At 37.2% G+C, this 23,214-nt stretch overlaps 1 protein-coding gene across 1 annotated transcript in view; it reads left to right on the top strand.

Annotated features, from left to right (window-relative positions):
• The window catches only part of LOC307009086 (otoferlin), a 47,557-nt gene that overhangs the window by 12,100 nt on the left and 12,243 nt on the right, over positions 1 to 23,214 (top strand). Inside the window, exons 12-33 of the mRNA XM_079632504.1 lie at positions 119 to 227; positions 2,278 to 2,455; positions 2,552 to 2,672; positions 3,177 to 3,277; positions 5,106 to 5,196; positions 5,279 to 5,395; positions 5,480 to 5,632; positions 6,598 to 6,787; positions 6,872 to 6,996; positions 10,133 to 10,267; positions 10,361 to 10,522; positions 10,952 to 11,071; positions 12,624 to 12,785; positions 12,875 to 13,037; positions 13,267 to 13,337; positions 13,761 to 13,790; positions 15,238 to 15,369; positions 15,476 to 15,539; positions 16,877 to 16,971; positions 20,628 to 20,771; positions 22,795 to 22,932; positions 23,023 to 23,150. Of these exons, the coding sequence (XP_079488630.1) occupies positions 119 to 227; positions 2,278 to 2,455; positions 2,552 to 2,672; positions 3,177 to 3,277; positions 5,106 to 5,196; positions 5,279 to 5,395; positions 5,480 to 5,632; positions 6,598 to 6,787; positions 6,872 to 6,996; positions 10,133 to 10,267; positions 10,361 to 10,522; positions 10,952 to 11,071; positions 12,624 to 12,785; positions 12,875 to 13,037; positions 13,267 to 13,337; positions 13,761 to 13,790; positions 15,238 to 15,369; positions 15,476 to 15,539; positions 16,877 to 16,971; positions 20,628 to 20,771; positions 22,795 to 22,932; positions 23,023 to 23,150 (2,729 nt within the window). The remainder of the gene's footprint in view (positions 1 to 118; positions 228 to 2,277; positions 2,456 to 2,551; positions 2,673 to 3,176; positions 3,278 to 5,105; positions 5,197 to 5,278; positions 5,396 to 5,479; positions 5,633 to 6,597; positions 6,788 to 6,871; positions 6,997 to 10,132; positions 10,268 to 10,360; positions 10,523 to 10,951; positions 11,072 to 12,623; positions 12,786 to 12,874; positions 13,038 to 13,266; positions 13,338 to 13,760; positions 13,791 to 15,237; positions 15,370 to 15,475; positions 15,540 to 16,876; positions 16,972 to 20,627; positions 20,772 to 22,794; positions 22,933 to 23,022; positions 23,151 to 23,214) is intronic.

Here is a 23,214-nt window from a genome sequence, read left to right as displayed (position 1 = left end):
ACAACTCTTTCAGAATTATTTATGAACACACTGACTTTTTTTGTTGTTGTCTAATCTTAGGAATGCCCTCGTTATGCACAAAACAATATTTAATCGATTGTTTGTTGCTTATATCTAGAATGCCACAGGAAAAGTTGAGGAATTCTTTCTCTTCGGATGTTTCCTTGAGGCCACTATGATTGACAGGAAGATTGGAGACAAACCCATCAACTTTGAAGTTACAATAGGTAAAATCTAGTTATCAGCCTTTCAAGTTATAGATATGAATTTGGCAGACACGTTTTTTTAAAGTGAAGTACATTGCATTGAAGGTCTACACTTTATCAGTTCATGCATTCCCTACGAATCGAACCCATGACCTTGACGTTGCTAGCGCCATGTTTGAGCTTCAGGAAAAGCTATTGCAATAAATTGCAGTCAGAGTTGTCTACCAATCAGAATGTTACTGAATTGAGATTGAGATTGAAATTGAGAATTGAGAATTAAACAAAGTATGATTAAAAAGATATTAGTTTTTTTTTTAAAGAAAAAGTTTATACAGTTTGTAGTTAATATGAATGAAACAATCTTTATATTTTGGTTGATTCAAAACAAATTCAAACTCATGAATCAAAATTCAGCCAGTTTTTACATGCAAAGAGCATTAATTGGCACCAAAGACTATAGATATACAAAGACAGTTCACTCCTATTACTTATGAATAGGAGAAACTGCAACATGCAATATGGCGGAATAAGTCCCGCCCTCTAAATGAAAGAGCCAATCACTGGACCCAAGTAAAGTCATTGCGTCACTGTATCTGCGGTTAGAAGCTCGTTAGAAGCTCTAGAAAACAGTACCTATAGAAATCTGAGACTCGAGCCGAGGACTGCACATAAACATTCGCTTGTCTAGCCTGAAAAATACGCTTTGTTAACGCTATCGGAGCACAAGAAACAACAGTTATGGGACAGGTCATGTCAGATTTTGTACTGTTGCTGATTTGAAATATGTTATCTAAATGTGAGTTCGGCAAGCAGTTTTTGAGATTTCAGGATTCACCCATTTAAATAGTTAGGACTTGTTCTTGGATGTTCGAAAATGCTGCCCGGATGCGTTGCAAACATGGCTGCCGACTGAACAGACTTTCATTGAAAGGGACTTAATTGATTAGCCTGGCTCCGCCCTCCTACATACTTCCGCTCAATTTTCATGTTCCTTCAGTACTAGGTCTGGGATTGCGGTGTATTCTTGGGTTTTCTCCAATACATTTTTTACCGGTCCAATCAGCGAACAGAGGGAGTGTCTGAGAACGATGACGTTGAGGTCGTGCGCTAGTTTGAGTCGTCATACGTCACGAGACTCATGACCAAACGTTAGCGATTGGTTATGGCAGATCCAGAGTGACTCTAAGCAGATCCAATAGTTTTAAACTTCAACAGAGGACCCGCTTCAAGGAAGTTAACGCTTGTAAATGGAGAGTGGCCAGACTCTCTGTGCAAATGAAAGGTAGGAGAGTCTGGTAGGACCAGGCTATTTAATTGGCACTAACTAACACAAACTAAATATATGCATTGTTGTGCATCCAGCAAAATAAACACATTTGGAATATCAACGGAAATGTCACCAAACATCAGCCAACATTATAATATCTAGTCACTAATCAAGCTTCTATAAATTAGGATGTTGTATGCAAATCATTTACTGTTAAAAGGGAGAAACTAAGAACAAGAAGTTTCTAAGAAATGACAGGATGTCGAGTAGACAAGCAAAGACATCTTCAGCTAGCTGACATTTGGACACAGTTCACAGTCATTTTCCACTAAACTATTGTCTGTTGTCATGCAAGCACATACATTACATGAAGTAAAATGAACTGCCATAACAGTCCTGATATCTAAACTTAGTTAAATTGAATTATATTTAGTATAATGTATTACAATATGTTTTTGCATGTCAAACCCTAGTTTAATAATAGTCAACTACAAGTATTTTGTACAATTGTAGATTGAAAAACAGAAAATGATCCTGTGCTGTCTACACATCTGTTTGCTTGAGCAGTCTTGAGAAACCAGTTTGAAAACAATCATTTTTAGTGGCCCAGAAATGTTACATTCGAGCTTAGTGCAAGTAATGAAATGTTGGTTGAGGAGAAATTCCCTGATGTGATTGTAAAGTGCTTTGGGTGTACAGTAGTTCATATGAAAGCGCTATATAAATGCCTAAAAATATAAATATGAAATGAATCTGGGAAATGTGTCAGAGACCTGCCTCATTAAACTACCCTCTCGACACCAGGAAACTACGGCAGTGACCTTGATACTCCAACCAAGCCAAAAACAAAGAAGAGGAAGGGTGGAGATGGGGATGAAGAGTCTGAGCTCATTCACGGCTCCAGTGACGAGGAGGATGATGATGGTGGAGATATGTCTTCAGTTTCCTCCACCCCTCCAATGAAGCCAGTCATCACTGACAGGTTCAGTCACTCGACACGGCGGATCCAGAGCTCATCTGTTTTATTTAGACTTTTGGGGCAAATTCATGTGAAATATCTCGTTTATTTGTTCTGCAGAAACTATTTCCACCTCCCGTACTTTGAGAGGAAGCCCTGCATCTTTATCCAGAGCTGGTGGCAGGACCAAAGAAGACGACTTTATAATGCCAACATCATGGACAACATTGCAGACAAACTGGTAATACATCAATGAATAGTTATATCAGTTCCTGAAATATTGTTTTAGTTCCTGAAATATTGATCTTTGTACGGTTCTGTACACATTCTCATTTTTCACTCAAATGTTTTAAGGCAAGCCAGTAAAACACTGATCAATATCACCATACTTTTCCCAATATATTAATCACAGTACATTAAGAAAATTGTTTAGTATTACAAGTTTTCTGCAATTATATGTTTAAAATGCAAATGAGGCATTATCTAATTAAATATGCAATATATTGCATAAATATGGAGAACAGAAATCTGAACCATGTTCGACATTCTTGTTTCGTTTTGACATGTTAGAGTTAAAGGTTTTCACAGATTTGGATGTCTATTTTTATCACTCCATAAATCAGAAAACACGTCAATTTTCACCACATTTTTTTTGAATAAAATGTTAAATCAAGAGATATATGAACAAACCCCTCTGTGATAGTACATCCATACATTGCAGCCTGTGCTCTGTGTGGTTTTATAGGAGGAAGGGTTGAACGATGTGCAGGAGATCATTAAAACCGAGAAGGCCTATCCTGAGCGCAGACTCAGAGGAGTCCTGGAGGAACTCAGCAATAGCTGCAGGTTTGCAAACATGTTACTCTGCAGATCACGAGCCAGTTATGAGTCGTTCTCTGGAAACTGTGCTTCATTTGTGTTCCAGTGATTTAAAGAGGCCATATTATGTCCTTATTAAGTCTTGATTTATAGTTTTTGGGGCTCTACTAGAACAAGTTTTCATGCTGGAATGTTAAAAACACACACATTATTTTCCCCATATTCTCCATTGTTGCAGCTCCTTCTCTCTTCCCAGTCTGTCAGTGACGCTCAGGGGTGTGTTTCCCGAATTCATCGTTTGCCAACTGTGTTTGCAAGTTCTGTCATTATCAACATAGTCCCAACGAACATTCGCAAACAGCATCGCAGAGTTGTGTGTTTGAATGACAGATCTCGACCTGCGGTTAGAAGCAGAGTTTCTTGTTTGCATGACATGTGGACTCAATAAATCCTTATATTGAGCCTAATAAGCAAGCTGACATTCAGTAAAATCTTTTAAGCACTATTTTTGAAGAGTGTGCATGTGCGAATGAGCTCTAGTGCTTAAGAACGAGCCTATGATTGAATCTGGATATAAAGCAAAATAACTGAGAAAAAAGGATCATTATTCCGTGTCACAGTGTGGTCAGGTAAAAGGAGAAGGATCTAATTCCAGCACTTTTATTAAACAAAAACAAAGAAGATGATCCAATCCACAATGAAGAAGAATACATGAAACACATGGCAGCATAAACAACACAAGACAAAGAACTGAACAAACTGAGGACTATAAATCCACAGAGGCAAACGAGGGAACAAAATGAACAACAGGTGAACTTAATTAGTGATTAACTGGCACACAGAACAGAACCAAAACAGAAAACACACGTTACACTCAGATTCCACGTCTGTTATTTATAGCAAAAATATGGTTCAGTTTCATTAAAAGAAGTTATTACTCCACCACCTGCGTGACATCATTAATCAACATGGTTAAATTACAAATTTGCGACAATGTGGTTTCGGGAAACAGACGTGACTAGCTAGTCGATTTCTTCAACGATGCATCACACTATGGTAGTTACATCGTTATACGGGAAACACACCCCTGTTTAGTTTGTGTCTCTATGAAGCCCCTCCTTCTGAAAAGCACACTGTGCTCTGATTGGTCGGCTGGATCAGTGTGTTGTGATTGGTCGAGCGCTTCGAGTGTGTTTGGGAAATGTTCCGCCCCTTACCATAACCACCAGTTTAACACACTACTAACTAACTAAACCAGGTCCTGCCCCTTTATTCTGCGTATTAATAATATATACTATTACAATGGAGGCGTTTCAGGAGTTCAGAAACACTGACACTGATATAGAGAAGAACTCCCGCTGGAGGGACTTTGCAGAGCTTTTTCATCCTCAAACAACAACATTACACACTTAAGAAAGATGAACATAGAAAAAAGCACAATAGGTCCTCTTTTATACTGATGCAATCGAAAGGTTTAAGATTAAGTCTATAGAGTTAGTTACAAATAAATAACTAATACTTTGCAAGGCTTTAACCACATATTTATGATCGGCCATTGAAAAAACACTAATCTGTCGTTGACCACTAATCTTGGGTCAGCTATATTGGGGGATTTTCCTCCCTATATTTTTATATATACTGTAGTGGTTACTTTGTAAGGTGATAAAGCATGATTTATTGATAGTTCACCAGTAACATTTTGAAATACAATGGAAAGGAAAAAAAATGCCTGAAATTTTGAGGCACAAATGTTAAAAGACTGTTATATTTTTACAAAACTTTATCATTTAACCTTTTTTTATATCTATAGTCTAGAGGAAGGGTATAATAATAGCAAATTTCACATCTTTTTCAGTACCTTTGTAACTTTGGCAAACAATGACCAGAATCAGGCTGGGAAGACTAAACTGGACCGGGAGAGAGTGAAATTATGCATGCAGGAACTGGTAAAACACTCAGACTTCAATTAAAAGCTATAACTATATTAATAACTATTATAATGTTGAAAAATTATTCTGTTTCTGACAGGAAAACATGAGCCAGCAAGCAAGGACCATGCGGTCACAAGTTAAGAAAAGCAACGTGAAAGACAAAATAAAACTGGCACAAAACTACCTCCACAAGCTGAGGTTCCTGTCTGATGAGGTGGGGCACAGTTATATGGCCATATTGAGGAATTCAAAGAACTGTACAAATATTAATGTAAATCCTTTTGGTTTTTCATCATAGCCACAACATAGCGTTCCAGATATTTACATATGGATGATAAGCAACAACAAACGCATTGCATACGCCCGCGTTCCCTCCAAAGACATCCTCTTCTCTTCTGTCGAGGAAGAAACCGGAAAGGACTGTGGGAAGGTCCAGACGATATTTTTTAAGGTTGGGATGAATGCACTCTGAACATATCTCAAAAACAGCAATTACCATATTTATATATATAGAAGCCCTGTAAAAACTTTTTTAAATTTTACATTTTTAAAACATTTTCCACAATTCGGAGAGAAAAATTCAGAATTGCAATGTATTGTGTTAGAGCCATAACGACATTCATCATTCTGTAATATATTTCCTTGTATTAAGAGTGATTATGTTTTTTGATAAATGTAGATTTTGTGTGATGTGTAGCATCACGTGACTTTGACTAGTTTTATACGTGTTACGTACGGGTAACAATTTTGAAGAAGAAGAAGGACAGAAAAAGGCTCAAATCGCATATTGCTCATAAACTCAAAATTAGGAGAAAAAAAAAGCTCAAAATTGTAAGAAAAACTTGCAATTGTGCAATAAAAAGTTGCAATTACCTATTTTATTCTGTGGTGGAAACAACCTTAAAAAAGGAATAATAAAAAATATATAATGTGATACTTTTAATTGGCTTATTCTGAACTTTTACTTGATATGTAAGCCACAGAATAAAACATTTTAAAAGATAATTGCGAGTTTTCATATCGCAATTCTGACTTTATATCTCCCAATTGCATGTTATAAAGTAAGAATTGTGAGAAAAGTTTATAACATGTAATTGCGACTTAATATCACGCGATTGGGAGATAAAAAGTCTGAATTGCAAGTTTATATCACGCAATTGCAAGATAAAAAGTCTGAATTGCAAGTTTATATCACGCAATTGCGAGATAAAAAGTCAGAATTGCACGTTCATATCACGCAATTGTGAGATAAGAGATAAAATGTCAGAATTGCAAGTTTATATCACACAATTGTGAGATAAAAAGTCAGAATTGCAAGTTTATATCACACAATTGTGAGATAAAAAGTCATGCTTCCATAGATATGCTTTAGCAACGATTACTAATTTACTTTCACTCTGCTTACCTGTCGTTAAGCTTCCTGGTAAGAAAAGCTTTGGACCTGCAGGCTGGACGGTTCAGGCTAAGACGGAGCTGTACCTGTGGCTCGGCCTGAGCCGGCAGAGGAAAGACTACCTGAGCGGACTGCCGAATGGCTTTGAGGAGAACATGGCAGTGAAAGGGCCTGGCACACAGTCCTTGCCACCCACCAGCCTGATGTACACCAGTAAGAGACCCATACATTTATATCATTGACCACAGATTGTCTATTCAATAGTCGGTGATGATAACTCTTATGTCACACCACCAGTGAAGCAGATCTTCCAGCTGAGGATTCACATGTATCAGGCTAGAAGTCTGTTTGCGGCCGACAGCACAGGCCTATCCGACCCGTTCGCCAGGGTTTTCTTTTCTACTCACAGTCACGTCACAGAGGTGAGATACAAGTTGTTCAAGCGTTCTTCCAGTATTATCCATAAAAATGTAAATAATTTAGGTGACATTTCAAACATGATTGTTATTAGCTACATTCTACTAACTATAATTAACTTTGCAACTACATGTCAACTAACTCTCAGAGTATTAGTAGAATATTAGTAGAGTATTAGTATAGTGTTAGTAGAGTAGTAGTAGAGTAGTAGTAGAATATGTGTAGTGTTAGTAGAGTATTAGTAGAGTATTAGTATAGTGTTAGTATTAGTATAGTGTTAGTAGAGTATTTGTAGAATATTTGTATAGTGTAAGTAGAGTATTAGTAGAATATTCATAGAGTATTTGTAGAATATTAGTAGAGTATTAGTATAGTGTTAGTAGAGTATTTGTAGAATATTAGTAGAGTATTAGTATAGGGTTAGTAGAGTATTAGTAGAGTATCAATAGAGTATTAGTATAGTGTTAGTAGAGTATTTGTAGACTATTAGTATAGTGTTAGTAGAGTATTAGTGGAGTATTAGTAGAGTATTAGTATAGTGTTACTAGAGTATTAGTAGACGATCAATAGAGTATTAGTATAGTGTTAGTAGAGTATTAGTAGATTAGTATAGTGTTAGTAGAGTATTAGTATAATGTTAGTAGAGTATTAGTAGAATATCTGTAGAGTATTAGTACAGTGTTAGTAGAGTATTAGTAGAATATTAGTAGAGTATTAGTAGAGTATTAGTATAGTGTTAGTAGAGTATTAGTTGAGTATTAGTAGAGTATTAGTTGAATATTAGTAGAGTATTAGTATAGTGTTAGTAGAGTATTAGTAGAATATTAGTAGAGTATTAGTAGAGTATTAGTATAGTGTTAGTAGAGTATTAGTAGAGTATTAGTATAGTGTTAGTAGAGTACTAATATTCTACTAATATTCTACTAATAGAGTATTAGTAGAGTATTAGTATAGTGTTAGTAGAGTATTAGTTGAGTATTAGTAGAGTATTAGTAGAATATCTGTAGAGTATTAGTACAGTGTTAGTAGAGTATTAGTAGAATATTAGTAGAGTATTAGTATAGTGTTAGTAGAGTATTAGTAGAATATTAGTAGAGTATTAGTATAGTGTTAGTAGAGTATTAGTAGAATATTAGTAGAGTATTAGTACAGTGTTAGTAGAGTATTAGTAGAATATTAGTAGAGTATTAGTATAGTGTTACTAGAGTATTAGTAGATGATCAATAGAGTATTAGTATAGTGTTAGTAGAGTATTAGTAAATTAGTATTGTGTTAGTAGAGTATTAGTATAATGTTAGTAGAGTATTAGTAGAATATCTGTAGAGTATTAGTACAGTTTTAGTAGAGTATTAGTAGAATATTAGTAGAGTATTAGTAGAGTATTAGTATAGTGTTAGTAGAGTATTAGTTGAGTATTAGTTGAATATTAGTAGAGTATTAGTATAGTGTTAGTAGAGTATTAGTAGAATATTAGTAGAGTATTAGTAGAGTATTAGTATAGTGTTAGTAGAGTATTAGTAGAGTATTAGTATAGTGTTAGTAGAGTACTAATATTCTACTAATATTCTACTAATAGAGTATTAGTAGAGTATTAGTATAGTGTTAGTAGAGTATTAGTTGAGTATTAGTAGAATATCTGTAGAGTATTAGTACAGTGTTAGTAGAGTATTAGTAGAGTATTAGTATAGTGTTAGTAGAGTATTAGTAGAATATTAGTAGAGTATTAGTAGAGTATTAGTATAGTGTTAGTAGAGTATTAGTAGAATATTAGGTGAGTATTAGTAGAGTATTAGTTGCATATTAGTAGAGTATTAGTAGAGTATTTGTATAGTGTTAGTAGACTGTTAGTATAGTGTTAGTAGAGTATTAGAGAGTATTAGTAGAGTATTAGTATAGTGTTAGTAGAATATCAGTAGAGTAGTAGTAGAGTATTAGTAGAATATTAGTAGAGTATTAGTAGAGTATTAGTTGCATATTAGTAGAGTATTAGTATAGTGTTAGTAGACTATTAGTATAGTATTAGTAGAGTATTAGAGATTATTAGTATAGTGTTAGTAGAATATTAGTAGAGTAGTAGTAGAGTATTAGTATAGTGTTAGTATAGTATTAGTAGAGTATTAGAGAGTATTAGTATAGCGTTAGTAGAATATTAGTTGAGTAGTAGTAGTAGAGTATTAGTATAGTGTTAGTAGAATATTAGTAGAGTATTAGTAGAGTAGTAGTAGTAGAGTAGTAGTAGTAGTAGTAGAGTATTCGTAGAATATTAGTAGAATATTAGTAGAGTAGTAGTAGTAGTAGAGTAGTAGTAGTAGTAGTAGTAGTAGTAGTAGAGTAGTCGTAGTAGAGTAGTAGTAGAGTATTAGTAGAATATTAGTAGAATATTAGTAGAGTAGTAGTAGTAGTAGAGTAGTAGTAGACTGGTAGGGTTCGAGTTAGTAGAATAAGAGGACATGTAGTTGTAAAGTTACTTATAGTCAGTAGAATATCTGTTGGGGATAATAAAGTGTTAGCAGATATTAATCAGACAGTCTACTAATACTTTAATGAGAGTTATTTGACATGTAGTTGCAAAGTTAGTTATAGTTAGTAAAATATCTACTTTCGAAATTAAGTGTTACCTTATTATTATTATTATTATTAATATATATAATATTATTACCCCCTGCATTGTGTGTATGACATGTTGATTATTTTCGATTGAATTACCTAAGTATTATTTCATATTTTTTATTTTAATGTGATTGAATGTTATGTGCTACACTTTAAAGGGTTAGTTCACCCAAACATGTATAAACTGTCAGTAATGACTCTCCCTCATGTTGTTCATCCCCGTAAGACTTTCCTTCATCTTCGGGACACCCAGAGTGTTAGGTGTCGGCTCTCATGCCGTCACAATTATGCTCTTAATGATGTCAGTCAAAACCAAAAAACATTTTGTCAGCACCATCCGGCTAAATGAGGAAAATAAAGCTTTGAACATAATAGACCTTGACGGGCTTGAACTGAGAGTATCTACAAAAAAAAGTAGTTTGTCGCTGCTTTACAGCTTGAGCAGACGAGCAATGAACTGTAGGAGATTTGATGTAGTACATCACCACAGAAGTTTAAAGGAAGATGTGATAAGTTGATTACTTCTCCCAGGTCCTGAATGAGACGTTGTGTCCCACATGGGATCAGCTGCTGGTGTTTGATAATGTGGAGCTGTATGGTGAGGCTGGCGAACTGAGAGACGATCCTCCTATAATCGTCATCGAGATCTACGACCAGGACACTGTCGTGAGTGTCCATATCCTCAGAATTGTTCATTTTCTTCGGCTTTTCATGCTTTCACAATCATGAATGTGCTCCGATCTCATTGTGCTTCTCAAGGGAAAAGCCGATTTCATGGGCAGGACATTTGCTAAACCCATAACCAAGATGTCAGACGAGCATTACGGGCCGCCACGCTTCCCTCCTCAACTAGAGTATTACCAGATCTACCGGGGGAACTGCACAGCGGGAGAGATGCTCGCCGCCTTCGAACTGCTACAGGTGTGTGTGTGTGTGTGTGTGTGTGGGTTTAGGGGTCGGGTTAGAGTATGTGTGTCTTTGTAATGGCTAGGTTTAGGGGTCGGGTTAGTGTGTGTGTGTGTGTGTGTGTGTGTGTGTGTGTACCTACTTAACTATATTTTGGGGACAGATTTGTACCCAGAAGTGACCAAAACCTGACAAAATCTCAAAAAACCTTTTAAAAATTTTAAAAAACCTTCCTTTAGGGATTTGTAAATTTGGAATAAAAAATAAAGTAATTGAAGTTTTTTTTTTAAATGTAAAAATGCAGAAAGTTGTGTGTGAAGAGCAGGTTTAGAGGTCGGGTTAGTGTAAGGGGAGAGAATACACAGTTCTTCAATGGAATGTCCCCATTGTATGCAAACGTGTGTGAGTGTGTGTATATATTCATGTACTGTGTAAATCCTTCAGATTGGACCAGCTGGAAAGGCCGATCTTCCTCCAATAGATGGACCGACAGATATCGACCGTGGTCCAATCCTGCCCGTTCCTATTGGCATAAGACCCGTCTTGAGTAAATACCGAATTGAGGTGAGTTGTTCGTTATCTTGTGTCATGTTGAGGCCTAGGCAACCTCAATATGTTTTACCTTTGGTAATTACGTTACACAATTATTGTATTTAGGTATAAATTTCATTGTCTTTTGGTGAATTTCGTTGGTTTGAAGCCAAAATGTGTCAAGTAGAGCTGTGAAACGATTAATCGCATCCAAAATATAAGTTTGTGTTTACATAATATATGTGTGTGTACTGTGTATAATTATTTAGTATATATAAATACACACACATGCATGTATATATTTAAGAAATATTTCCTTATGTATACTGTATATATATAATTTGTATTTTATATAAATATACAGTAAATATTTTACATATAAATAACACATTTTTCTTAAATATATGCATGCATTTGTGTGTATTTATATATACAAAATAATTATACACAGTACACACACATATAATATGTAAACACAAACTTTTATCTTGGATGCGATTAATCGTTTCACAGCCCTAAAGTGATGTAAAACATATGGCTTTATACAAAATCATAATGTGAAAGTCGTCATGAAAGAGAAGTTGTGCTCGTCTTTTCTTCTCTATTGTGTCGTATATCGAGTGAAACGCTTCTGGAACAAGAACCAATGTGGGCGGGGCTTGATTGTGTCTGTGGGGAATTGATTGGATGGTTGTGGTTTGCTATTGGTGGATCTCTTGTGATTGACAGGTTATAGCCCCGCCCTACATCAGCAGGGAACAGATGTCGCTGTAATTCTGATTCAAGATTACCAGGAACATGAACAATATTCCATAAAAAAATACGAATTATCAGTTTTGATTTTGTGGCAACTGTAATGTTTATAACAACTTAATATCTTCATGCCTTATAGTCACATTTGACAGATTAGAGCTGGACGGTAATATACTGTAGTTACATTTTGCGAAATACTTAGAAAATATTAGTTTGGGAACACAATACAGTCAAAGAGTTTTAGCATTTAATGTGAGATGTATTATATATCCATTTAAATGTCAGCTTGTTGTGAAAATGACTTTTGCCAATTGGTCGAACCTCTTATTCACAAATGTGACTTCCAAACATGGTGATGGTTTAAATTAATTTATTTCTTTATACATGATACGTCGAAAATTTGAAAGGACTTGTAGAGTAATATTTATAATATGCTGGCATAGTGGGACTAAAGGCATTAATAATCTATATTCTCACTTCTGAATAATTCAAAAGTATGTAATTGGCTCTGAAGACATTTCAATAATTATTACAGTGAAAACTTATCTTTAAAAAATAATAATCGTGATTTGATCAAATATGATAAAAAAAAAGTCAAGTCCAGTTTTCCATGTATGAAAATACAGTGCAGTAGGTTGCAATTTTGCGTGGTTTATTATTGAAATGTGTGTAGTGTATCAGGATTTGAGCCTGTCCATTATGCATACTATTAAATTACACCACAGAAGTGCCGTCACTGGTGCCCCTTTATAAAATAGCTAGATGCACTTATACAGCTTTAAAAACTATAAAAATGTTTGAATGCCATTAAATAAACTAAATATTTGTGCAGGTTCTGTTCTGGGGCCTGAGGGACTTGAAGCGGGTGAACCTGGCCCAAGTTGACCGTCCCCGCGTGGACATCGAGTGTGCGGGGAAAGGCATTCAGTCAGCGCTAATTCAGAACTACAAGAAGAACCCCAACTTCAGCACTCTGGTCAAATGGTTCGAAGTGGTGAGTTTTTGCACTTTTATATCTCGGGGTTTTCAAAATGATGTTGATCGCACTACACAGATTTGATAATGTTGAGGATTTTCCCGCAGGACCTTCCCGAGAACGAGCTTCTCCATCCCCCTCTGAACATTCGGGTGGTAGACTGCCGGGCGTTTGGGCGCTACACGCTAGTCGGCTCTCATGCCGTCACAACTCTACGCAAATTCATTTACAGGCCGGCGGACAAGAGTGTCAACAGCTGGTCTGCTATGGGTGTGTGTGCAGCGCTGTTCAACATGTAGCTTTAGTTGAGAAGCTTTAAATGACTGTCTTATTGCATCCATGGCATAGATGTGAGCCTTTATCTAAGAGCATTTAAATCATGTAAATGGGAAAATATTTGAACCTTTATATTTAGTAACTTTAGACTGGTAGTGTATACTTTTATATCCCATATTTCTCAGCTATACCAAGCACAAGTAACGTTTTTTTTCCTCTACAGAAGAGGTTGTGATCCACACAGAGCCAGAACCAGCCATAAAGAAGACCGAGACAGTGGTCAAACTTGACTCGGTAGGAGACTTTACAAAATTTTAATTTAAATATGTCTATTAACTTTATCCGTCAAACATTTGGAGTCACATATAATTAAAACTGTGAAGGTGTTGGATTAAATAGTGAAGCAAAAGCAGGAAAAGTGTGCAGTGATGCATGTTTCTCCTTCACTATTGTTCATACCATCAAATATAAGTGTTTTCATGTGTGTGACATGTTTTCATCACTATCATGCAGTCTGCATGTGTGTTATTACAGTTTTTGTGACGGAACTATTTGATTTTATTATTACAATAAGTTGTTGTGTCCAAAGTTTTGGCTGGTACGGTAAATCATATTCTAATGCAATAGCGATTTCATAAAAAAATGCTTATATTTAAATAAGAGATTATGCACTAAGCTGACTTTTGAACTTGTTAATTGTATTGAATCTGTTTTCAGTCATCTGATGCTGTGGTTAAAGTCGATATGGTAAGTATACAGATATCAGATGTGTTTCTTTCGTTCTAATTATGTTCAGTGCCTGTAACATTCATCCCAGCTGACAAAAATATGTTCTAAGAATGTTTTGCTAATGTTCTCATAAAGATTTAGATTTTTTTTTAAACTTTTTAAAAATGTTTCTTCTTGGTTATGCAAATGTTAAGGGAACGATCCATTTCATCGTTTTGTAAACATTATGCAAATGTTACTTTTGAATTTTCTCAGAACATTCTGAAACAACTAGTTACATTTTTAAAACATTAGACGGAAGAAAAATATTTTCACTTATTGTAAATGTTTTTGTGCTAACGCTTTAAGAACATTATCAAACACCAGAAAACTTTGAACAAACATTAAAGGATAATTCGGGTATTTAACACTTTGAGTCTATTTTGTGGTTTGTTTTGGATGAACAAGAGTGGTGGACAAAGACATTTTGACAATGGTTCCTGTCTCGACTTTTTGACTAATTTAGAATTGCTCATGACCGCTTTATAATGGGAGTCTATGGCCATGCACAAACATGTCCTTAACACAACCCTTAACGTTCGTTTTCAAAACTGTGCAACTCACCGAGAGGTTAGTGGTGTTCGTTGATGTTCCAAAACAAGTAGCGTAGCGAGATACAGGCAAAATACATATTTGGCGTTTTGTAAAATCCCATTGATTTCCGTTGGAGGACTCATTGCTCGTTGATATTACTGCGCTACCGGAAACGGAAAGGGGGCGGTTTACATTTGGCTGTAGTCTTTTATGGTCTTTTCGCTCGGTTCTCTGTCTCTCAGAAGTGTTCCCGTAGTAAGTTAGCGAAATAAACAAACAAAAAAATCATTACATCTAAAATGGATTATCAAAAGGTGGATTCTGGAGGACCCGCGTACGGCAAAGTGGTTATCGCCATCAAGTGGTCGGGAGTTTGCCAACACTTCAGACTCAAATATCGAGCGGAAGTTTATACGCGGTTGTGAGGTATCTGAAAAAATAGTTCCACTATAGAAAAATTACTGGAATGAAATCATACATTGCGCCGATATATTTGGTTTTAATCATCAACGAACACCACTAACCACTCGGTGAGTTGAACAGTTTTGAAAACGAACGTTAAGGGTTTTTTTAAGGACATGTTTGTGCATGGCCATAGACTCCCATTATAAAGCGGTCATGGGCAATTCTAAAATAGTCGAGACAGGAACCAGTCAAAATTTCTTTGTCCACCACTCTTGTTCATCCAAAACAAACTACAAAATAGACTCAAAGTGTTAAATACCGTAATTATCCTTTAACGTTACTGGTAGAACGTTTGTTTATAACTGTGAGGGAACATTAGCCAAAGTTCTGAGAATGTTCCGTTAGCTGGGGAAAATTAACATTCATAAATTCCTTATTTTTGTGTGAAACGGGCTTTTTGAATTTTGTGTCTTGAACACTGTGGCAGCCAGACGATGACAAAGCTGGGAAAGGGAAAAAGAAGCGGAAGAAGGGTGATGAGGTCGAAGAGGAGGAACTGGATGAAAGCATGCTGGATTGGTGGTCCAAATACTTTTCCTCGATTGAAACACTGAAAGAGGTTATATTACATTTGCCAGAAGATGTATTGAAATCCATAAAAATGTATGATTCTGTTTTTTTTTTTTTTACTGAGAAAATTTTATATTATTTAATGAACGATTTAGGTCCTTAAAGCACAAGAATCAGAAGCTGAGGAAAAGGACGATTTTGACTCTGGAGAGGGTGGAGGTAACTGAAGCAGTGTCATTTATTATTTATGTCTCTAATACAAGACACCTGTAGAAATCTAATCAAATCGATCAACGTTAAATTTAACCCTGTAATGCCTGACATGAAATATTGTTTTGAAATGGAACAGTTTATTGAACCATTAGACAAAATATTTGTTAAAAAAAAAAGAAAAAAAAATGTTTTTTTGTTGCGTATCATATTTGATAGATCAGGTGTTTATGGCTAATATAGTCTGATAACAGTGAGAATATGAAGGAAAAGCAGCTCAATTTTATTGAGGCCCAAACTGAGCAAAAATTGCTGCAAATGCTGATATTTATATGACAGTTATAAAAATGTGAAATTCGGATGCATGGAAAACAATGAGATCTTTATAACAGTTTAGCAGATTACTTACATAAAATGCTAATTAATAGCAGTCGTCACTCTATATCTGCCAATAATGTCTAAGTAAGATGATATTTACATGCTTAGGTTTATTATCAAAGCTCTTTAGTTTTAAAACATAATGCAATGCAATACAATTATGGGTAACACTTTATTTCGATAGTCCACTTTAGACATTCTACTAACTATAAGTGATGTTGCAGCTACATGTCAACTAACTCTCATTAGAGTATTAGTCGACTGTCTGCTTAATATCAGCTAACACTATATTTAGTCGGGCCCCCAAAAGACATTCTACTGACTATAAGTAACTTGTTCTCCTAACCCGAACCCTAACACCTAACCATAACCTAACAGTCTACTGACAGTCTACTACAGTCTACTAATACTCTAATGAGAGTTAGTTGACATGTAGTTGAAAAGTTACTAATAGTTGGTAGAATGTCTAAAGTGGACTATCGAAATAAAGTGTAACCCAATGAGGATTGAGAGATTAACAAATAAACCTTTAAAAGCCTGGTGATCGTATTTGAGATTTTTCTATAAAAGGATGTCTGGATAATCAAGTAAACCTAAGCTGCTTCAGTCCAGTGAAATATTATACATATATATACATTTTTATTGTGTTTAAATGTGAGTTTCCTCATTAAATTGGACATACCTTGATATTCGCATACAATATATATTAATGCATAAGACAATAAATTGTATATGAATCATTTCCATAAAAATATTTTTTTTTATAACACATCTGTTTTTAGTACTGCCCAGATGAAGTTAGTTGACAGATATTCATTTACATTTAATCCACATTTACGTATATTACACAACTTATCCTGTTGTATCCTCTCCATTCGCATTATTGAAAATCCATGTTTGCTTGTTCTCTTCTCTTATGTTCTTTGCACTGATAACCAAATACGTCCCTAATGCCTCTGATTTGAAAGGGACCAAGAAGAAGAGAGGAAAGGGAAACAAGAACAAAGCCATGACTGGGGAGGGCGGATCAGAGAAGAAGAAGCATAAAATAGAAGAGCTGAAGGTACATTTGTAGTTAGGTGTTTAACAACCATAGTACATTTGAAAAGGTAAGGCATAGATGAAGTCGTTCATCTCTTTGGATAGCAGATGTGTAAGGCCGATCCATTTAAAAATGTTTTAGAATTGACCTTCAGATTCTTGGTTTCTGAAATCGATGGACTCGATTTCAAGAATCGACGATTCCTCGCTGTTTGCGATACTTTTTTGCAATTAAAAGATAGGAGGAACATGTTCACTTAGTCTGTCCATGACCACAACATATAAAGATCATAGAAAGTAGCCATCTCATAATATGAAGGCTCACAAGTATGAAGATATATTTTACACTCATTCAAGGACATTAACTTATTGCAGGGATGGTGCAAGAAAAATATTGTCTAAAATGCATGTGCACAGTTCAATTCAATTATAAAGTTTACTCTGACTTTATGTTGTTGCATAGAATGTACAAAGTAAACTGTATGCTAAAATAACCACAACATTAACTTTTTGGTTACTAGTGTAACCCTTGTTCCCTGATGGAGGGAACAGAGATGTTGTGTCAAAATACAGACACTAGGGGTCACGCTTGGGAGCCCCAAACACCTCTCACGTATTCAGAAAAGGCTAACTGGCCTGTGGAATTTGCATGTATTGGCATGCCCCTGGACGTACGGGTATAAAAGGCAGCCAACGCCACACACCGCATGCTGAGGAGCTGAGACAACATCTCGACCACTTTAGCAGTAGTTCAGAGTTGTGGCAGGAGGGACACAACGTCTCCGTTCCCTCCATTCGGGAACGAGGGTTAGACTAAACTGAGATTCCCTTTCTGTTGATCACTTTCGACGTTGTGTTGAAATACCGACACTAGGGGTCCCTATACTAAATGCCACAATGTTTGGAAGACCTCTTCTGATTTTTCAAAAAGGATTTTTTGTTTTTACAGCTGAGATCACCTGGTTAACATTGGGAAGCGTACTCTTCTATTGAGAAAGGAAATTTATGGAGACCACATCCTGCCCAAAGGGGAGGTTAGTATATGGAAAGGTCCCCCTAAGGACTCACCTAATGGGGTGAACTACATGGAAGAGTCGCTGGGGTGGGCTCGAGGGGGAAGGCACAGGGTTAGATAGGGAAACAGAACAGTGGAAGAATACATCTTACGGGGTCAACATTAGGGAACCACTACATGGACCACTAGCCAGATTACTAGGGTTCGCCTAAAAGGGACATATCATGAGTAATGGGCCTGGTGGTGAGCTCCTCAACCGAACTCACTACCGATGAGTGCTAGGAGGTAGAAAAGATGTCCTGGGTTCACCAAACCTGGGGAACTCTTTGAGATGAAAGGTGCACGTTACCACGTCAGAGAGGGGGAAGGCAAAAGACAAAACTGGTTCCATGCGGAGATTTTAAAATCTTGCGAAGGTGCTGGGTGTTGCCCAGCCCGCAGCTCTACAGATGTCTGCTAATGAAGCACCGCTCGCCAAAGCCGATGTGGCCGCAATACCCCTGGTGGAGTGAGCGCTCACTCCCAATGGGCACGGTACATCTTGGGACTGGTAAACCAGGAGAATGGCATCCACAATCCAGTGGGGAAATCTCTGTTTGGAGACAGCCTTCCACTTCTGCTGACCTCTGAAGTAGACAAAGAGTTGCTCAGATTTTCTGAAGCTCTGTGTGCGGTCCAGGTATATGTGCAAAGTGAGCACCGGACTCAACAGAGGCAGGGCTGAGTCTCCCTTGTCATGAGGGATCACTTGCAAGTTTATCACTTGGTCCCTGAAGGGAGTAGTAGCAACTTTGGACACAAATACGGGCCGGGGTCTCAGGACCACTTGAGAGTCTGCCGGCGAGCTTAATCAGAAGGGTCATCTTCATAGAGAGGGCACTAAGCTCAACAGATTGAAATGGCTAAAACTGATCTTTCTGTAAGGCCTATAAGACCAGAAAAAGATCCCAAGAGAGGATAAGCGAGGTCTTGAAGGATTCAACCTTTGTTTACCTCTCAGGAACCTAATGATCAGGTCGTACTTCCCCAAAGACCTTCCACACACAGTGTCGTGGGGTGGCCACTATTGGAGTGATGTACACTTCCAGGGTGGATGCGGATAGGCGCCTCTCAAGGCCCTTCTGAAGAAAGGAAAGGACGGCCACATCTCCATGGGTCTTCACCCTGCGAAGAACACCATGTAGTGAAGAGGCCCCACTTCAAGGCATACAGTCGCCTTGTGAAGGGGTCTCTTGTCTAAATGTGATTGTGTCTATCACTGCTAGTGATAGGCCTCTGAATTCCTCCTCATCACATTCAGGAACCAGACGTGGAGGTTCCAGAGGTCTGGGCGCAGGTACACACTGTGACCTCCCCCTGAGAAAGAAGGGCCCTCCTTAGGGGAATTCGTCAGGGAGGGGTCGATGTAATCAGCATGAGCTCTGAGAACCAAGTCTGGTTGGGTCAGTGCGGCGTAATCATTAGAACCTGTTCTTCTTCCTCCCGGTTTTTGCACAGTGTCTTTGCAATGAGGCTTACTGGGGGAAGTGAGGTCAGATGTCAGCCAGTGCATCCGTGCCGAGGGGGCCTTGGTCAGGGAATACCACAGTGTACAGTGGTAGGATTTCTGTGAGGCGAACAGTTCTACCTGTGCTTTCCTAAATTGACTCTAGATCCCTTGGACCACCTGGGGATGCAGTCTCCAGAGAGCATCGGCTGTGTGATTGAGGTCTCCCGGGATGTGAGTGGCTAGGTGCTCTTGTGAGTGGGCAAAGATTAGCCAGTCATCAAGGTAGTTTACAGGGCAAGGGCAGCCCCTGTGACTTTCGTGAAGACTCAAGGAGACAAGGAAAACCCGAAGGGAGGACCTTGGTATGCTTGTCCTTCGAAGGCAAACCGCAGTGCCTGTCCCTAGGAAGGGTCGACACATTAAAGTACATGTCTTTCAGATCTATTTCCGCGAAAATCTTGATGTTGGACACATGAGAGCATGTGTTTCTGTGTGAACATCTTAAATGGAAGCCTGTACATGGGCCGATTCAGAACCGAGGTGAGTGTTTCAATACGAGGGCGGCCCATACACTGAAGACAGCACTTGTGGCCCTCTGAGGGAGAGAGAAATCGCCCGCACTCAGAAGGACACGGATGGGAAGGCATCTTTAAAAAGATGCAATCCACAGTGTAGCTCTTTTATAAAGGAAATTGCCTCTTGTAGAATGCAGCTGATGCAACCGGGGGAACTCCGTGTGCTTATCTGTGCTAACGACAAGAGAGGCCGTTGATGTGTGCTCAGGTTCCAGCAGCAATGAGGTTCAAAACCTTCAATTGTGGACAACAAACAAATCTTACCATGTAACACTAAATCTTTGAGTTTATAAGATTTTTTTTTTTCACAGGTTCATTGAAACAGATCGTCCAAAATAACCTGATCACAGAAATGAATTGTACTTCAAATCATTATTAGCAAGTGAGAGGCAGAATAATGATTATCTCTGTATTACCGAAAACAGCTCTTAAAGAGGAGTCGATTTCCTTTGATTGAATGGATTCCAACTTTTGGAATCAACTCTGGATTCCCTACACCTTGGAATTTATTCTTTTTGGAAATCGACTCCGAGGCCAGGCCAACATATGTAATGCCTTGAGGGTGTAAAAGAGTGTGGGAATTCTTGTTTCCTCTACAGGTGTACAACAGAGAGCTTGAATACGAGTACGGCACCTTTGAAGATTGGCTTCACACCTTTAACCTGTATCGAGGGAAGTGTTCTGATGATGCTGATGTTGAGCAGAATGCAGCAGATGAAGACAGACTTATTGGCAAATTCAAGGTTTGTCATCAATCATTATCCAATTGCCATCTTTCCTCTTGCTTCTGACTTGCTAATTATCTGTACATTTGGACACATCTACTCATGCTTTATAATTATAATTTATAACTATTACTATTATTAAAGTGATCCTATTATGCTATGTTAAAGGCTCCTGATTTTGTTTTGGAGGTCTCCTACAACAGGTTTACATGCATCAAAGGTCAAAAAACACTTTCATTAACTCATAATATACATTGCGCATCATCACATTGTTCAATGATTCTCAAATGTTTCGTCGCATGAATCAGTCTCTCTAAATCCCTCCTTTCTGCGAGCCTACTCTGCTCTGATTGGCCAGATGACCCAGTATGTTGTGAATGGTCTACCGCTTACAGTGCACGTATACGCCCATTCTGAAAACAATACGCCCATTACCATAAACTTCAGCTACGGAGGCTTCCTAAAGCTCAGCATTGGAACATTGGAAGAAATAGTTAGTCATCCATCGCAAGGACAACTGGAGCAGTTTCTCAGTGATACGCTACTGAGTTTGAGGTACACTATGAGATGTATTAACTGTAATCCCTCACCAATTTAGCATTAACAAGTGTATGTCTATCAACAAACCGATGTGTAGCTATATTTATTATTTATTTAACATCAAGATTTGTTTTGCAAACTTTAGACGACAGACAATCTGCATTTATGGACACAGGTTTAGGTAATAGTGGCCCACAGCTGATTTGCAGAACTATTTCAGTGAGACATTAAGTAATAACGTTAGGCGGTTAGCCGGAAACTTAGACAATATAAAACACAAAACTAAAAATTTTGAACATCCGGTAGAAAATATATACATCAATAATTAATCATACTTACAAGTTGTGATTCTGAGGAGCAAGTTGGTCCAAATAAACTGAGTACTGACCCATATTTCCCTCCAATACTAACAAATGTTTTGCGAATCCCGCATTGAACTCTGAGATTTGAGAAGCAGTTGTCAGTAAAATTATGTGTTTGAAGGCGGGAAAAGTTGTTCGCGGGCGGACATCGGACAACCCTAACCCTAACAAAGGGCAAATAAAGCAAATATATTTTCTAGTGACGTAGGACTGTCATGCAGCGAGATACTAATTACAAATGACTCGTATAGGCGTTCAGAGTCGATTCTGTCTTTTGAGAGACAATAACTTTATTTATCGTGCAGAACTTTGCAGAACGTTTACATTCACAAACAGCTACATTACACACTTCATGATAGGGAATATTCGAAAAACCATAATAGGGGCACTTTAACTTTTCTTCATGTTACATTAATAGTAATGTCATCAAAACTATTAAATAACACAAAATGGAATTATGTAGTGACCAAATCTAATGAGAAGAAATGTTTAGTTTGAGCTCTAGAATAGATTGCAGTTCTCACACCGACTCTCGTAAACAACAAAAGATTTAGTTATAACACTTTAAAATAAGGTCTCATTTGTTAACATTACTAACAACTAATATGAACCAACACTAAGCAGTTCTTACAGCATTTATTAACCTTTGTTAAAGTTAGTTCACAGTGCATAAACAAATGTGAATAGATACAACTTTTGATCCTAATACTGTATTAGTAAATGTTGAGATTAACTTTAACTAAGATTAATAAATGCTGTAGAAGTACTGTTCATTGTTAGTTCATTTTAACCAATGTAGTTAACTAATGTTACCAAAACAATGTGATGAGACTTTTTTTGCTGAATTTGAGTAACAACCACAAAAATGAGTCAAAATTTTCTAAACTTCTTTCTTAAGAGGATCTTTGTCAATCTGGCCCCAGATGATTTACATTTTGGAGTTGTTTATATGAACAACATGAAACTGTATATCATCGATCTATGAAACCGGTGTCTATTACAGTTTGATACAGTAAATTTGTACTTCGTAAACATACTACCATACAAATAATGTGAACCAAAGAGTGATCCGCAAATGTATTAAACACATTCAACATTCTGAAGCTCATCTCTGAGTTTGTTTGCTGTGTTTACTGTAGGGTTCCTTGTGTATCTACAAAGTCCCTGTATCGGATGAGGCGTACAGAGAAACGGGATTTGATTCCAACATGGGCATGTTCCAGAACATCCCACACAACGATCCGATTAACATCCTCGTCCGGGTCTATGTTATCAGGGTATGTAGTAGTACCACCACAGACCTTAGAGCAGTGCATTGAGTCTTTTTGTGTTTGGCCATTTGTATAATTGTTATGTCTTTGTCTCAGGCAACAGATCTGCATCCCGCAGACATCAATGGGAAGGCCGACCCATATATCGCCATCAAGCTCGGAAATTCAGACATCAAGGACAAAGAGAACTATATCTCTAAGCAACTCAACCCTGTGTTTGGAAAGTTAGTACTGTTGATTAAAGACTTCTCATTCATTACTAGATAATATTAATAATAATAATATCAA

The sequence above is a fragment of the Phoxinus phoxinus genome (assembly GCF_949152265.1).
Source record: "Phoxinus phoxinus genome assembly, chromosome: 13".
In the NCBI taxonomy this organism is placed as follows: domain Eukaryota; kingdom Metazoa; phylum Chordata; class Actinopteri; order Cypriniformes; family Leuciscidae; genus Phoxinus; species Phoxinus phoxinus.
The sequence above is the reverse complement of the archived record's forward strand: the minus strand, read 5'-3'. Positions and strand labels throughout refer to the sequence as shown.